At 48.3% G+C, this 16,910-nt stretch overlaps 1 protein-coding gene across 4 annotated transcripts in view; it reads right to left on the bottom strand.

The window, feature by feature from the left end:
* The window catches only part of PLEKHM3 (pleckstrin homology domain containing M3), a 123,642-nt gene that overhangs the window by 18,780 nt on the left and 87,952 nt on the right, over positions 1–16,910 (bottom strand). The window contains exons 8-9 of one of the 4 annotated variants that reach the window (XR_012646476.1): positions 5,409–5,681; positions 2,045–3,284 (exon numbers count right to left, since the gene is read on the bottom strand). The exons of 2 other annotated variants lie outside the window; for them this stretch is intronic. Coding sequence is in view for 1 of the 2 variants with exons in the window: in XM_075001894.1 (XP_074857995.1) it covers positions 5,504–5,681 (178 nt within the window). In the remaining variant the exon portion in view is untranslated. Of the gene's footprint in view, positions 1–2,044; positions 3,285–4,456; positions 5,682–16,910 lie in introns of those variants that run through there. One more of the 4 variants, XM_075001894.1, reaches the window with a different exon arrangement.

Raw genomic sequence — 16,910 nt, 5'->3', positions numbered from 1 at the left:
CAGATAGTTTGGAGCACAAGCTTTCGTGGGCAAACACCTGCTTCATCAGCCTATGAAAGCTCACACTCCAAAATGTGTTAGTCTATAAGGTGCCACAGGACTTCTTGTAGTTTTTGAAGCAGTCCTGTGACGCTTTAGAGACCTAACACCTGTATTAGCTGGGGAAAACCCACCTCCTCAGATGAAAGCTCCTGACCTAATGAATTTGTTAGTCTCTGAGGTGCCACGGGACTGCTGGTCCAAAGAGACAGCCTGAGCTGTAGCCTTAGGCCCTATGCGGGAGTAACGCGTAACTTATTTTGAACTCGGTGCCCTAATAAGCGCCTATTTTGAACTTCCCGCTCCCCTCTCATGATGAGGGGTAGCAGAAACAAAACACCACACTCCCCATAGCCGGAGTTTAGCCACAGGGTTTCTATTTTGGGCTACCTGAGACCATTCAATTCCTGGTCTTACTCCTGAGCTTAAGGATGTTAGAGCACCGAATTCCTATGACATCTCAATGGGAGCTAAGTGCTCTGGGCTTTCACCTGGTTTGTTTTGCCGCCCCACCCCTCTCCAAGGCCGAGCTAGTTTATTAACCTTTGCCCCCAGCAGATTTTAAACGTTACGGAAATTAACCAAGTACACTTTAGCGGAAAACAGCAACGAAAAATCACCATTGTCGCCCGCAGACCCAGCGGCTGGGCACTTGCGTATGTGCTGTCTTTTAAAATGTGCTAAACGGTTAGTCGTCAGATTCTTGCTGAGACACAACAGCCATGCTATGGGCTGAACCATCTCTGTGTGTGATCACCACCTTTGTGCTCAGGAGTGACTCGTGTTCCCTGCAAGCTGAGTGCTTGGGCAGCCACCCAGGAGAGAGTCACACGCCGCTCAGCAACTTAGCCGAGCGCCCCCAGCCGGCAGCGTGTTTCTATTGGTGGTGTGTATCCACACATGGCTCAGGGCACATAACAAAATTTATTCGGCACATGGAAGGGAAAAAGTCTCAGGGGGTAGCCCTGTTAGGCTGTAGCTTCACAAAAAACAAGCAGGCCTGTAGCACCTTCAAGACCAACAATCTGAAGATGTGGGTGTTACTCACAAACACTCATGACCTAAGAAATACATTTAAGTTGTTTAAGGTGCTATAGGGCTGCTTGTTGTTTATGGGTGGAAAACAGCTGGAGGGAACATCACTTGTGACTTCATTCAAGATTTGAACCCAGCTCGCTAAAGCTGAAAGGTCAGCATGCTACCGAGCCTGCCAAATGCTTGCTCTGCACTGGCCCAGAAGCCCTGCTCTCCCACAGGCAAAGGCTACAGCTGCAAGGAGCAGCAGGGGTCAGGGTTTAAGCAAGACACCAGCTGACTCAGTGGCAAAGACTATTTCCCCGGCCTCTATTGACTGCTCAGTCACTGCCAGTGTCACATCAGTGAAGCCAACTTCTTCACTTCCAGGTGTGAAAAGTCCACACCCTCCCAGGGTTTGTCCACTCCGCCGCTTTACGGGGCTGTAATGTTCTCGCTCAGGGGTGTGAACACAGCTGCCCCTGAGTGCAGCAGGTTACAATGCTGTGACGCACCAGTGCAAGCAGGCTCCCAGTGCTGGGAATGCCACTCCTCAAGGAGAGCTGCGTGGTGACTACGCTGCTAGGGCGGTGCTTTGAACTTAGATGTGTTGGCAAAGCCTCAGGGATGTAGTTATAGCAGCCTAACCGCCAGGGCAGGTGAGGCTAACGGTGATGGCAGATTGCGTCGGTCACTCACCCTTGGCTACCATCCCTAACAGAGGCGGTACCACTAGTGATAGAAAAAAACCTTCCTTTGGCTTAGACTGCAGCTGCACTATGGGGCTGGCCTAGAGATTGTGCCACAGCTATGCTGGGTCCGTCCCCATAGTGCTGGCTTTGGATCTGACCCAACAGAAGCAAAATATTATTAGCGAGAATCTTTGAGGACTTTAAGGCCTGAGCAATGACCTGTTGTTACATCTGCCCTCTTCCTGCTACAGTGGCTCAGCAGAATTTAAAAAAAAAAAATGGTACCCAGAGGATTCTTCTTGTACTGTTTATTTAGATTCACCTTTACACACGAGGGACTGATGGGCAAACATTATTTCACAATAACCCCCAGCCAGGGACATGTCAACAATACAATTCAACTCACTGCGCTTGGACAGTAGTCGTCCTTCCTGGGAGGAGCAGAAATTAAACACGTGAAATCAATGGTGGCGGATAATTAAAAAAAAAAGATCCTCCTCAAAAGTAACAAACACAGCAATTTTGTCACGTACAGGGTAGCACTTAGACCATGATGACCAGCCAGGAACAAGGCCACAAGAACTCTAAGACACATCACTGGTAAAAGCAATTGTTCGTAAGTACTGTGGATGAATGGGGAGCTCATTGAGGAGGGAGTGGGTTCAACCTACTGCTACTCATATCGGCTTTTCTTAGGTCTTTCCCAGCCCAGAAAGTTGTCTCGGTTGAACTTAATTTGGTCTTGAGGCTGATGTAGTCAAACAGGCACAGAGAACCCTGTGTAAATTCTCTCAATTTGCTTTGTAAGGTTCTTAATTGGTTGTAGGTAAGGCATTGCCTTCAGCTAAGTAGGCGCAAGCCAGCTTTACACAGGTAGGAGGAGCTGCACGGTCGTTCGCACACACCATGCTTCACGTAAACCTTTCGTTTCATGCCTGAATTCCCAAACACAAAGCATCCGGATCAGAAACGCTGTCAGTTAGAAAATGCTTCGGATTGGCGCTGTCAACTCTGGCTCGTGCCAGAACCCACTTTATCAAGACCTGTAACAATGAGGTTTTGTAACTGCACTGTGAACGGCGATGCTTTGCACGGGGGAGGGATCTCACTGTTCGTTTATATTACCGGTGACCGGGAGAATTCCATGAGTCAGCTTCTCTTCATGAGGAAATTAGATGGCATTGCCTTGAGGTGTCACGTTAACCAACCCCTCTTAGTAGTGTACACTAGGACAAGTCACGCTAAACATTGTGCCAGCTAGTTCTTCTGCAATGATGGGCGAGCGAGCCCAAGGCGAGCTGACGCAATGTCAAATGTGAGAGCCTCTTCCTACTCTGCCAGGTTGCAGCTCCTCAAGGCCATGTTCCAACACAATCTAACGTCCGGAAGACGAGCCTAGTGGGGGTTGGTTGACGTTGTGTTGGTGAACCACCAGAATCTTTCCCCAGGTGTTCGCATTCGTGCATGAGCGTGAAATGACGGAGCAGGAAATTCTTGGTGAGCCAGGCAGGAGTCCCAAGGAGCATGTTTCTAGGGATTCTATTGAAAAATGAAGCATTTCAGATACAGTAGTGAGTTGTGTGGGGAGGTGGGTCATGCAGAGAAAAAGTTCACCTTAATGACAAGGTGCCTTGCTTTCAGTGAGCAAGTACACTGAACAAGGAAATCCCTGGGCCAGGCAACTGGACAGCATGATCTTAATTAAAACGGAAACCAGCCCAAAAAGAGCCCAGTGACCCTGATCTGTATGAGACAGGGACTTGCCTATCTGGCTACTTTGGAGGCAGCGTTACACCTTTCTGCCCCATGAGCTCAGATTTTTTTAAATGAACCAAAATGTTAGGTTTATTCATTATAATTAACGTCTGTTCAGTCAGGTTTAGCTCTTTCCCCACTTCCCAAAGGCTGGAAAACAAACACTGGCATGTGAATAGAACAGAAGACAAACTTTTATCCTGTCAACAGCTTCCTATAATACCCACTTCCCTTTTGTTTATAGTATCCCAGAAATTAATGCAACACTTGGCTGCTCCCTTAAATACATCAGATACCAGCTGAGGTTTCTACACCAGGCAGAGGGGGCGCTCTAGGTTTCGGGATCCATGGGAGCTACCCGCAGCAGCTGCCCAACTCTCATCATTTCAGTGGTGGTGTGATTCTGTTGACCAAGCTGCAACAGCACTCAGTTTGGCCCAACCGCCTCTCTATCGTGATGGAGGAGCAAATGGGCCAAATCAGAGAGAGAGAGAGAGAGAGAGAGAGAGAGAGAGAGAGAGAGAGAGAGAGTGAGTGAGTGAGTGAGTGAGTGAGTGTGTGTGTGTGCACGAACTGATTTTCATTGGCTTGTGAGATGGGAGCTCAGCCCTGCACCTCCTCCCCCGTGCAGCCAGCAGCTTGCTCAAAGCCAGGCCGCCTGTGGATTAACAAAAAACAGGCCAATGCTACCAACCACCACCTACATCGTAAAGCTCTGCATCTTCATTAATTTATTAATGAAGCTGTTGTAAGACAGACTATTAGTGACTTTAAAAAGTTTCACTGGCACTTGGACCGTACACAGAAGTCAAAAGGTCAAATTTCAGCACTCCGCCTTGGGAAGGATGCTGGCCCCTGAGCTAGGCAATTATCTAAGCAGCATAGTTTGGTGGCCTGCCATTTGGCAAACTTGCTTGAGAGGAGCAATAAATAAATACACACGCACACGAGTTGGCGAGCTTTTCTCCTGACACTGTACTTGCTTTCTATAAATACACACTGAGTACATGCGTACGTAATGTACATACTGCTGCAGGGAGTGCAGAGAAAACTCAAGACACTTAATGGATTCAAGTGAAGACAATCTCAAGGACTCACTGGTGGTGAAAGACATCGTCAGTGGTGAAATATACATGTTTTCCCAATCACTTCGATCCCACACTCGGTTTGCACATGCTTCCCCATGTTCCAGGTAGGTTGGGCAGAACTCACTTCCAGGCACTGCCCTTTCCCCCTGGGTAAGTTCCCACTGAAGCACCAAAGTCCTTCCAGACCTGCATGATGCGTATGTGCATGTGTGGATATATATATGTATATATTTAAAGGCAGAAGAGACCTTTTCGTGTGGCTCTAGCAAATTCAGGTAAAGGGAAGCATGTTTATCGCTCCTCTGGATAAAACACTGTTCATTAATATAAGGTGATCTAAAAACCAAAACAAGCTGGTGGTTTAAAATGGCTACGAATGTGAATATAAGAGGAATTCGAACAGCCAACCCACTAACAGTGGCCTGTGTTGACAGTAACAGCAAGCAGAAGGGCGGATGCTGCAATGACAGGTCAGGAATGGTATGATACAGGGCAGGTGGGCCGGGTACCACTGCTACCTTCTTGGCTCCTGGGCTCTTCACCAGAGCCTCAGCCAAGAGTAATAATAAGCACAGCTATGAATAAGCAGAGGAGTCACTGCCTTGAGGAAAATCTTCGCCTGAGCTGAAAAACAAAAGGTTGAGGGCTTAAAGGAGCAGACGACTGGACACATTCCAAGCCAGCCACACTTTGTGTCGAGAGCTAGCGGGTCAACTTCTCTGCTAAATGCAATTTGGCTGTTGATGCCCTAAAGCCATCCAGGTTTCATGGCCCTTCTGGCCGGTGCAAAGCAATAATCAGGATGAAGGTGAAGCACAACCTTTGCAACGAGGTTACGCCTGACTAGCGGAGAGGTTGCTTGAATTGGTGAGCGTCGAAGAAGGTGGCTTCCTGCCGGCCTGGTGGCAAGGGAAGTCATGTGTTCTGATAGGGCAGCTCGAACATGGTGCAAGACTCTTCCAGGCTCTCGTCCATATTCAGTCCCCTCCAGAAAGACTTCTGCTTCTTCTGCAGCTCTTTGCGCACGCACCTGGGGCATGGGACGGACTTCACTTTGCACTCCGAGTGGAAGACGGCGCCACAGATTTCGCACCTGTAAACACCAATTGGTTCTGTTAATGAAAGAGACATCAGGTCAAGAGGAGATGCTTGCTGGGAAAGGTCTGGCAGCTCAGGACTTTCCTCACACCTAAGTCTTGCTGATTTTCTTCTGCTTCACTTCCCTCAGACTTTCCCGTCCCGCCACACAGCTAAAACTTCTTGCTCAAGCTCTCATCAGCTCATGTCTCGGACACCCCCCCCGTTTTCTCTGGCCTTGAGGAATGCAATCTTTTCCCACTCAGCATGCTGCTGCAAGGTCCCTTCCCTAGCCCGTTGCTTGGCCCACATCACCCCCTCTGTGCATTCTTTCGCCGCTTCCCTCTTCCTCATATCAAACACAAGCTACTTCTCTACATTTTCAATGCCCTTCCTGAGCTGGCCTTCAGGTCTGGACTCCTTCAGATGGGCTCTTTATGCCGGCTTCCAGTGTCCACATGTTAAATTGTCCAACCAGCGCACCCTGCCCCACGCCCTTGGGAGGCGTGCCCCATCAGCATCTGCTTCACCTTCAATTCCCTCTGCAAACTCTCCTTTGCTCTGGTCAGCTCCATCTCTGGTTCACCGCTTCATTGCTTCCCCTAGCCCCACCCCCCCGCCCCGTCCAGTCCCACCTCTGCTCCACCCCCTTTCCCAAAGCCCCCTCCCCTGAGTGAGGTGAGCCAGGGGATTACTGTGGGCCCACCCCACTCACTGCAGAGGTGGAAGCCAGAGTGACCCAGCTGTCTGCTCCGCTCCCAGCCCCCTGCCCTCTGCTTCACCAGGGTGCTGGAACGAGGCACGCCCTGGGGCCAGGAGGTTAGAGTGGTGTTGCCTCCACAAAACTTGACAATGGTCAGGCATGTGACATGCTGAGAGCACAGCCCGTTGCGCGGCCCAGTTTGAACTCGATGCTTCCCTCCACTGGTCCCCATCTGTCTGCATCCAGCTGCTGTTTCTTGTCTTAGGCTTAGCCTGCAAGCTCTTTCGGGGCCGGGACTGTCTTTCTGTTCTGTGCTTGTCCAGCAAGAGACAGTCCTGGTCCATGACTGGAGCACCTCCGTGCTACGTGAACTCAAATAAATAACAATAATCACAACACTGAAAGAAAGCCAAAAGCCCCACACAGTACACGCAGGTAGCAAACTCCCTGGCTGCTGTAAAAAAGGGGTGCGGCTCTATTGAAATCCCCGTGCCCATGTGCACCTGCTGAGCGTCTGCTCTTTGATGTCTTTTCTGTGAGCAGTAACGACTACCACGGGGAGGCTCATTCGGGAACAGGACTATTTACCTTGCCAGAGGGACTGTGCTCTCTCGCTGCTATTCGAGAAGAGGTGCGTTTGCTGCCTTTTTTTTTTTTTTGGCATGCTCAGAGTGACTGCATCCATTTCTCCAAGTACCAAGCAGTCCAATAGCACCTTGGAGACTAACAGTTAATTTCTATGGTGCTACAGGACTGCTGGTTATTTGTCAAGCTACAGACTAACGCAACTCCCCCTCTGAGACTATATCCGTCCAGTTAAGGCACGTTTCCATGCGGAGAACAATGACATTCTGACATTTTCTCCTCGGAATTCCACTGCTGTGGTCAGCTGCTCTGTGAAGAATAGAACTGCTGTCCACTTCTACCACAGAAGAAAACTAAGACATTCAACGGAGTACAAAGGGCACACAGAGAGTTACTGGGTGTTATTCTATGGCCTACACTATGCGGGAGTTCAGACCACAGGCTTGTAATGCTCCCTTCTGGCCTTGCACACCATCGTAGCATTTTTTAAAAAAGAGACGTGATAATTTTACTGGACTCCAACGTCACAGCAAAATGAGCAATTCGTTATCTAACCACTCAGCGACAAAAGACCTCAACACACTAATTCTGAATTAAGGACTGCTGGGGTGAGCCATGAGACATCTCAATAATGTCAGTAATGAGAGCCATGCGACAGTTCAATAATTATGGAGAAACAAACAATTTTAAATTCTTATCTTTTCAGTGCAAACAACCAGGACAGAGAGACCCAATCTTAGCTGAAATGGGTGTATGAAATAGTCAGAGGATGAGTTCTTAAGGCAACTCATGTTTTAAATTTAAGGTGTGGTCAAGTCTCGTGATTTTGGGGTTTTCTTTAATTCCCAGCTGCTGGAGTCAGGTGATTATGTGAGCGTCGTGGGTTTCGTTGGATAAAGAGCAAGTCTCTAACCAGCAGGGTTGTTGAAAATGGGACGTGAGCGGCACCTTCGTGGCAGAGGTACCAGGAGACAAATACCCCCCGCAGAAGACTCACGATTTTAAAGTCCATTGGATGGCTTTCAAGGCCCAATTCATGATTTCTGAAGAATGGGGGTGGCCGCACTGCAGGAAGTCCAGGCACAACTAGCCATTTCCTGATGCACATCTGCTGCATGTACCTCTCAGCTCCAGAAGGCCCTTTAAACCATGGGTATAAAGCAGAACTGGGGAACCTTTTTTGCAGTAAATGGCCATTGACTCAAAGAAAAGCCAGTAGGGGTCCATGCAAAACTGAGATGCAAAAAACACATGTGGGGGGTCACCAGGCTGGAGTGCCAGCACACCCTCCTTTATGCGAGGAGGGTGGCTGGAGCCCTGAGCCTCGCAGGCTGCATTAAGGCAAGCCACAAGCCAGATCCGGACAATGGGCTGCAGGTTCCCCACCCCGGGATAGAGCTAAGGGCACATCTACACCACCTGGGAGATCGACCAGCCCGGCAGGGACACGGGAAATCGAACTCTGGAGAGTCGAGAATCGACCCCCGTACTCCTCATTCTCGTGAGGAGTCAGGGAGGTCAACGGGAAGGCCAGATAAGTCGATCGTAGACACGTCGATTCCACTTACCGCAATTGCTGCAGCTGGAATCGCGTATCCACAATCAACTTTAAGGTCTAATGCAGAACTGGCCTTCATTCAACTCTCACGTGGCTCCTCATCTGGTGCAAACGGTCCCAGTATCACTGATGTTAACAGAGCAATGACAATTCACACCAGATGAGGACGGACCCCGTATTCCCGCTAAATCTGACGTCACCTCACCCCACCGGCTGGCTCTCTGACCCTCTGAGAGCACCCCGAGCCACATCCAACAAAGCCCATAAGCCTCATGTCCCACTGAGCTGAGTGGGAGCTCCCAAGTGCACCTGGTCAAGCATGTGCTTGTAGCTAGTGGGGCGAGCCGCATGCCCACACCCGTACGGTACGTGAGCGAGCGAGAGAACAGCTACGCCCCCTAAAACTTCATCATCCCAGCCTGGCGCTAACGGTGGTTTTATTGAGCTAATTCTCCTGGGCCAGGCAGTGATTTACAACTCTCTGGAGGCTGCTAGAGACTGAGGATTGATGATGTGTGTAAGGTGGCGTTCCCTCAGCACCACACCCATCCTCCCCCCCAGCGCTGGGGGAAGTGACCGCACTTATCAGGTGCTGCTGTTGAAATGGATGCCTGCGGGATTACAGAGGAGCCGACTGCACCTGCTCTTGCGATGCAAAGGTCACTTGGGGGGGTGAAAAAACAAGGGTTAGAGATTTCCAAATGAAAACAAATGAACGCGTCCCCCTTTGCAGCTCAGCGGCCAGCTCGGAGGAGGGCGGTTTGCGAAACAAAGAAATTTCCCCCCTATTCTGATTTATGATTTGAGCTGTGGCAGCACTTAGCCATCCCAGCGGCACAGCCACGGACTAGAGCAGAGACAGCCCCCAACCCGGAGAACCTAGTGCATCTATTAGGGAGCGGGAGCAGTAACAACCCAAACCAGATCCAGGGCTGTTGCTTTTTTCTTTCCTTCCTTCCCAAACTGCTTTGTTTGCTCCCCCGATGCTGCCAGCCTCGACAGCCCATTTCTCGGCATCTCTTGCCAACACGCCTGCACGTGCTGCCCCGGCAGCCGGCTGCCGCACTGCCGCGCTCAAAAGACAGCCAAACCAGCTGCCCAGGATGGAGGTGGGCTGCGAGATGATGCTTCTGTTTGTCTCCAGTGCATGTTCCTCCTTTAGCACTGCTGCTCCTGGGACGCTGACTGGGGCGGATCCTGAGCTCGTACTGCAGTGGTGTAAAAGAGTTACCCCACCAAAAGCAAGTGAGTTCAGTAGGGCAAAATCAGGCTCCCCTCCAAGCAAATGCACTGGGGCCTGGTGATTGAAAGACCAGGGCTCCTGGCTGCTGCTACTGTCTCCTCACTTCAGAAAAGATACATTGGCGTTAGAAAAGGTTCAGAAAAGGGCAACTAAAATGATCAAGGGTTTGGAAAGGGTCCCATATGAGGAGAGGCTAGAGAGACTGGGACTTTTCAGTCTAGAAAAGAGGAGACTGAGGGGCGATATGATAGAGGTATATAAAATCATGAATGGTGTGGAGAAAGTGAATATTGAAAAGTTATTTACTTGTTCCCATAATATAAGAACTAGGGGACACCAAATGAAATTAATGGGTAGCAGGTTCAAAACTAATAAAAGTTTTTCTTCACACAGTGCACAGTCAACCTGTGGAACTCCTTACCAGAGGACGCTGTGAAGGCCAGGACTCTAACAGAGGTTAAAAAAGAGCTCGATAAATATTTGGAGGTTAGGTCCATAGATGGCTATTAGCAAGGGGTAAGGTATGGTGCCGAGCCTTTTGTCGAAGGCGGGAGATGGATGGCAGGAGACAAATCGCTTGACCATCGTCTTTGGTTCACCTCCTCTGGGGCACCTGGCACTGGCTACTGTCGGCAGACAGGATACTGGGCTAGATGGACCTTTGGTCTGAGCCAGTATGGCCGTTCTTATGTTCGGCAGCAGTAGTGGCCAGAGCCCACTATTCTGCATACTCTGTGCAGCGTTCAGGGCTGCGCTCCCAGGGGCACAGAGGGCTATCCACCCAGGCTCCGCCCCTCCCATGTCAGGTCCTGCCCCTTCCAGCGCCAGCCCCTCCCACCACGCTTCAGGGCATGCGGTGACTGTCAGTCCCGCTAGGCAAAACAGCTGAGAGATCAGAATCCAACCACTGCACCTTAGAACACAAAAGATGATTTTCAGCAACTTGTCAGTATCTCAGAGTACCAAGCCATGTACACAAACAAAATCAACCTACCCAGAGGTCTCAACTGCCTCTCCACACTCCAGCTGACTTGGAAAGATCTTCCATCCATGGCAGAAAACCCAATTCCTTGTAGGAATATTTCAAACACATGGCTTCTTCCTTCCTACTGAAACCTAATTTCACAGCCTCCATCAAGAACATGAATGGCCGCTTAAAACTGCCCCCCGGTGATTTTTCTTGACAACGTATTTGTAAGATCATCTCCTGGCACACAGAATCTGGACAACATATGGGAGTGGATTTCGCAATAGATACAAATCCACATCGAACCATTAAAACATCTTTCTGCTTTCGCGAAGTTGCCACAAGGAAGAGATCTAATACTAGGAATCAGTCATACGTGCTTGTGGGCTGCCAATAACTGGGCAAGGTAATTTCAGGACTGCAGGTGTGGACTACACTTGGCCCACAGTACACTACAGTTGAACCTCTCGTCTGGCATCCTTGGGACCAGACCGGTGCCAGATGAGAGAATTTGCCTGACCACAGGAGGTCAATATTGTCTAGCACATTAAGTTACACTTCCACTGTTTATTGGGCTCTTAGAAACCATATACAGGTAAATTACAGCTAAATAACAGCCCAGAACACTGAGAGCCAGGACTGGTGGCTGGAAACAAACTTTATGGGACCGCAGGAAACTTGGCCACACCCATGATAATTGATTCCTGGGCAAACTAAAATCATGCTCGCCGGATGAGAGAGCTCCTGATTAGAGAGGTTCAGTCTGTACTAACCCTGGCAGCCTGCATCCCGAGAGATTCACAGTGCTCTGAAATATCAGCACGGCTTTACACACATGATGCAGGTGATTGAGTTCTAAAGTCTTAGCTGTATAGCTTACTGTTAAAGGGACCTGATGCACTGTCAGTCTGAAGAACTGAATGTTTCTCTCTCGCTGTCGCACTACAAATATATGTGCTTCACATACTATTAAAATTCAGGAAGATAAAACACCTGACGGGATGGCTCAGCCGTCTGCATACGCAAGTGGCCCACAACGTCAACAGCATTTAGTAACTGATGGGGTCAGCAGCTCAACAGTGAACCCAGAGTGGGATGTAAATTTGAACTGGCCTCTAAAGGTCAAACCTAACACACAAATATCAGAAGACACCGACTGTGACATCCCACTAATTAAACTTCCAAATGCAGCCTCATGCGTACAGCTCACCTCATGGCTATAGCACTGTCTAAAAATTATATTAATGAAACAAAATGCCCCTTTTTCCTTCCGCTGCCACCCCCCGGCTTGCCAGCATAGAGAGAAGGCTGGAATCTGAATCTGCTGCAGCTGTATTTTTTAACAACAGGCAGAACCTGCGTTAGAAGAGAGGGAATTTCTTGTGCACATTGGGAAGAACACTGCTTTTTCAAACCATCCTTGTATAAATATGTGTACACACACACACGCACACGTATTGTTGGGATGAGCAAAGAGGAAAGACAGGACTCGCATTTGTTGCTTTGAAGAAGACCCAGAACAGAAGAACAAAACCAGAGACTTCTATGCAGAACAATTCTGAGAACATGGAAGGAGTGTGTGTGTGAAAAAGTCGCTCTCACCAGACATCAGTTTTCCCTCCTGTGGTCAGCCAGGGTATTTTTCCCCTTGGGGATTTGGGCTCAAGGTCTATATCTCGCTCCCTGTCCCCTCCCATCCTTAGGGATCTTCTGCAGTGTTGGAACCTTGAGCAGTCCCTTCATGCAGGCTTGGAGAACTCCATCATGGCTACCCCTCCACACAGAAGAGTTCATGATACTCCATGGACTGTGCTGCTCTTTATGCAACCCGTTGCAATTGACGCGGACTGCTGAGGAACACAAAACACTCCCTATTCCACTATGCCCAGGGCATTATAGATGCCTGGATCTTGCACTACTAACCACACAGGTGGACAGAGCCCACCGACCTCAAGATGGCTCAAAGCAAGATTTAGGTCCACCCACACAAGAGCAATTGCAAGAATGTGGGCTTGTAGCAGGGGTGTGCAAAAACATTGGGCAATGCTATAAATGCTTGATTGTTCCTTACTAATGCTGGCAAAACATTCTTACAAGTGGTGCAGAAAACGCTGGTCCTTCCTTACACAGACATCCTCTGTTAGGTACCACATATTCTCCCAGGATTCTGCAACTCTACTTGGTTCAGCAAAACTTTCTGAGAGTATTCGCAGAAATGGCCAGAGAGACTCGCAAAAGAATTGACTCACAGGTAACACAACTCCTTTGGCTCCTAATGTGCAGTCTGTTACATTGGTGGTGTTGACGGCCACAATTTTAACACTGTGTTTTGTTTTTAAATTTTCATTGGTTGTGACATTGCTAAACATTTTGCCTTATTTCAACATCATCATATTGCACAGATTTTTTTTTAAACGGGTATCATGGACATTGTCATGTGATCTTCACGTAGCGATGATACCAGCCTGTCAGTCAAATTACAGCTAGTGGTGGTTGGGTTTTGATCTGCCTTCACCTTGTCCCAGATGGGTGCCTGAGTTTGAACTCCGTGCTATGGCCCTTGGTAAATGGAATCACCATCATTTGGTGGTGCTGGGAAGGGCATTGGCGGGTATGGCATGAATAAGTCAAAACCACCTCATTTTGCTGACCATGCCTACAAATTTGAATCGGCAGAATCTATGCCACGAACATCAAAAACTGCATGGTGACCCTTGCTCCTAGGTTCTTATTGGTTGGAAAGAGAATGCCGTCCCTCAGTCAATAACTCTATAATTCCCTGGGTGTTCCTACTCTTCCCAATTCCGGTTTCCAAAAGTCTTTGCTAAGCTGGAAGTGACTTTTGTTGGCATAAGACACAACTGGGGTCAAGCTTTCACGCGTGTTCACCGCCCAACGTACCAAGTAGGCTCTTAAGAAAATCTCTTCATCGGCTCCGATGGGACAGAGCACTTTCGAAAATGTGTCCTACGGTGTCTTTGGGAGAGATTTGCAAAGGCATAAAGGGCAGCTCTGCACCTAACTCCCAGTGACACGACCTGATCCTTGGGCCATGTACCTAAGTGGCTAGCCCATGCAGCTGTGGACAGTCCACTGCTATCTTCAGGCACAAAGCTTATGCAGACTTAGTGCAGGAGCCTCTGTGCAAGACGGGAATCACATCTCCTAACTCACATGTTGATACGCCAGAGTCTCTTAACTCTCCTTTTCCAATCAGACATTACTGCTCTGTTTCTAGATGTGTATTTCAAGAGCCTCACATAAGCTTGTTCTGCTTTCATCTTCCAGTGCTTCTAAAGTGCTTCTATTTCCATAGAGACAAAGTATGTTTTACAGTCCACAAAAGACCATCTGCAATAGTTTGCTGCACTTGGTCATCTCTTCCTTAACCCTACTCATTGTCAAAGAGAAGCCGTACATGAGATACTATTTTTAAATCTTGACTTCTTTCATGATTAAGGGCTGTAAGACTCTGCATCTTTTGTGAGAGGTTTGTATACCATCGACAATAAGCTGATGAGTCTGTAGTTATTCAGGTCTTTCATGTTTCCTTGGTTATGAATGATGTCACGATGTTCCACAATAAAAGTGGTACCTTCCTGTTCTTCAAACATCTTTTGAAGAGCTTGTGACTGTGGCTTATTGTTTTCATACTGACTCTCAGCCTTTTACGAGGGCATCTAAAATAACTTCATCTTCTTTCAGTGCTTTATCTTCTTCCATGCTCCTTTATGCCCAATTCAGTGTCTATTGATACTTCAGGGTATTTTATGATTTAGGCGTATTTTCTTCTAGATTGCTGGCTTGGATTGGCATATAGTACCAGTGGGCATTAGCCTGTTCTCTACATACTCTTTCTGCTCTAACAAAGTATAACAGCGAAGAGCAAAATCCCCAAACCAAAGCCAGACACTTGTATTGGTACTATTATTATTTATTGTTGCTTGAAACCCCTTTCCGCCATCCCTGGCCACATTAAAAGAACAATCACATTGCAGCGCCAGGCATTCTGAAGTTAGCAACCACTAAAATGAAGGTTGTCTGTGTGCCCTTAATTCAGTACCTTTGGGCACACCCATTATGATGCAGCCCTTAACTGCATGATCTCATCGTTTTTCCCACTCAGCATAAAGAACATGAAAAAATAATCACAGGAAATTGTTTGCCTCTTTCCTTCACTGATGCCACATGTAAAATAGAGCTCTGGTTAAAACCATCCGAGAGCCTGCACAGGTGTTTGTTTTTATAACAATTAGTTCTGTAAATGACAGGAATATCTAGATCAGCATTTCTCAAACTGAGGCCCTGACCCAAAAATGGAGTCGCAAGACTACTGTGGGGGTGGTTGTAAGTTGGCGTGATATTGCCAACCTTACTTCTGCGCCGCTGCTGGTGAAGGTGTTGTCTGCAGAGCTGGGTGGCTGAAAGGGGATGGCTGCTGGCTGGGAACCCAGCTTGGAAGGCAGAGCTGCTGTCAGCAGCAGCGCAGAAGTAAGGGTGGCCCAGTACGGTGCGACTGTACTCCCCACTCCAGGACTTTCCTTTTTTGGAAACCTGAAACATGACCATCCTAGTTTAAACTTTTTGAGAGGTTCCAGTGCCTTTGGCAGCAGGAATAATGATTACAAGCTCCATTTCCTGCTTCTTTGAGTGTGTATAGTAATTCGCTATCACTTTTTTTTTTTTCAGGGCAGATCATCACAGTCTGAAATATTTTCAAAACAGGTGAGGGGAAAGCAAAAATGTTTGAGAACCCCTAGTCTAGATTAGGGCCGCCCTATGCTCGGGGCTGTGCCAACACACTGAGACAGTCCTTGCCCCAAAGAGCTTACAACTGAAGTAGATAAGCCCAGGCAAAGGGTGGGTGACGTTCCTCTTTCTGAGCTCAACTACTACTTACCTCCCTACCTCCCACAGCAAATCTTCTCACACACTCCTTCCTGTAGCGCAGTGCCAAACCACAAGCCCCCCCCGTCCAACTTCTCCCCACTTTCCAGACCCTCCTGCCCCCGACCAAATACATAAATAAATCCCAGCACAGATATAGCACCTTTCAGCCATAGATCTTTTGGGGATACCCCAACACTTACACCACTGTGAGGCTGTGTCTACACTACAAAAATAACTTGGAAGTTGAGCATCTACACACATCCTACTTCGAAGTTAAACTTCAAAGTTGGGCACTACTCCATTCCCGCTTTGTCAGGTGCATGAGTCTCATGCATCTGATGAAGTGGGTCTTTGCCCATGAAAGCTTATGCTCCAAGACATCTGTTAGTCTATAAGGTGCCACAGGACTTCCTGTTTTCAAAGTAAGGGAAACTGTGTGTAGACTCTCTGCTGGCTACTTCGATGTAGTGCCTAACTTCGAAGTTCATTGCTAGTGTCGACGCACCGAGTAGCAGAATCAGGCTCTGTTTAATTTGGTTTATTCACATGTTCCAGGAGGTTTTGAAATTGCCCGGCATGCATCTGTGCTTTGGGCTTGCTGTTCTGTCAGTGCACGCATTCCTGGACACACATTGCTGGCTGCAATCCTTCACCTCTTTCCTTCAGCCTCTGCAACTGGGACAGGGCCATGGGACGGTCGGAGTAGTTGTTTGTGCTGTTCATTAGCCTCAGAATATACTCAACCCAGAATATGGTTATTATCTATAAGCACCAAGCATTGACATAGTAAAAGCAGCCCTCAGGCAATGATTGTGTGTATAGCAAAACGGGCCACAAGCAGTGTTCCCGTTAATTTTTTTCCATCCCTCGGTGGAACACATTTTGTTGTGTGCGCGCAGGCATCGTGCAGAGGTGCACCGCCAATAGAAAAATCATGCTGCTGGCTGTGAATGGTTGTGGCACTCTGCTAATCAGGCTGGGTGGCACCTGACTAAAAGGGAATTATAGGGAACACTGGCCGCAACTATAATAGTTGCGGTGCAATCTGTATTTACTGCAGGAAATTTCAAAACGTTACCTGGGCATAGTCTTAGTAACCCAGAATGGCTGCCTAGGTCCAGATACTGACCCTTCCACACGACATTTTCTACAGCAGATGAATAATCTTCAAAACAGGCCTGAAGGGCCTGACGTTACCAAACAATGCGTATTTCCCCCCCCCCCCCATCTGTGGAAAGCTGCTTGATTAAGAGCAAGTGTAATGCAGAGAGGAAAGGGAGGAGGGCAACCCCAACTAAA

The sequence above is a fragment of the Carettochelys insculpta genome, chromosome 8, assembly GCF_033958435.1.
Source record: "Carettochelys insculpta isolate YL-2023 chromosome 8, ASM3395843v1, whole genome shotgun sequence".
Classification (NCBI taxonomy): domain Eukaryota; kingdom Metazoa; phylum Chordata; order Testudines; family Carettochelyidae; genus Carettochelys; species Carettochelys insculpta.
The sequence above is the reverse complement of the archived record's forward strand: the minus strand, read 5'-3'. Positions and strand labels throughout refer to the sequence as shown.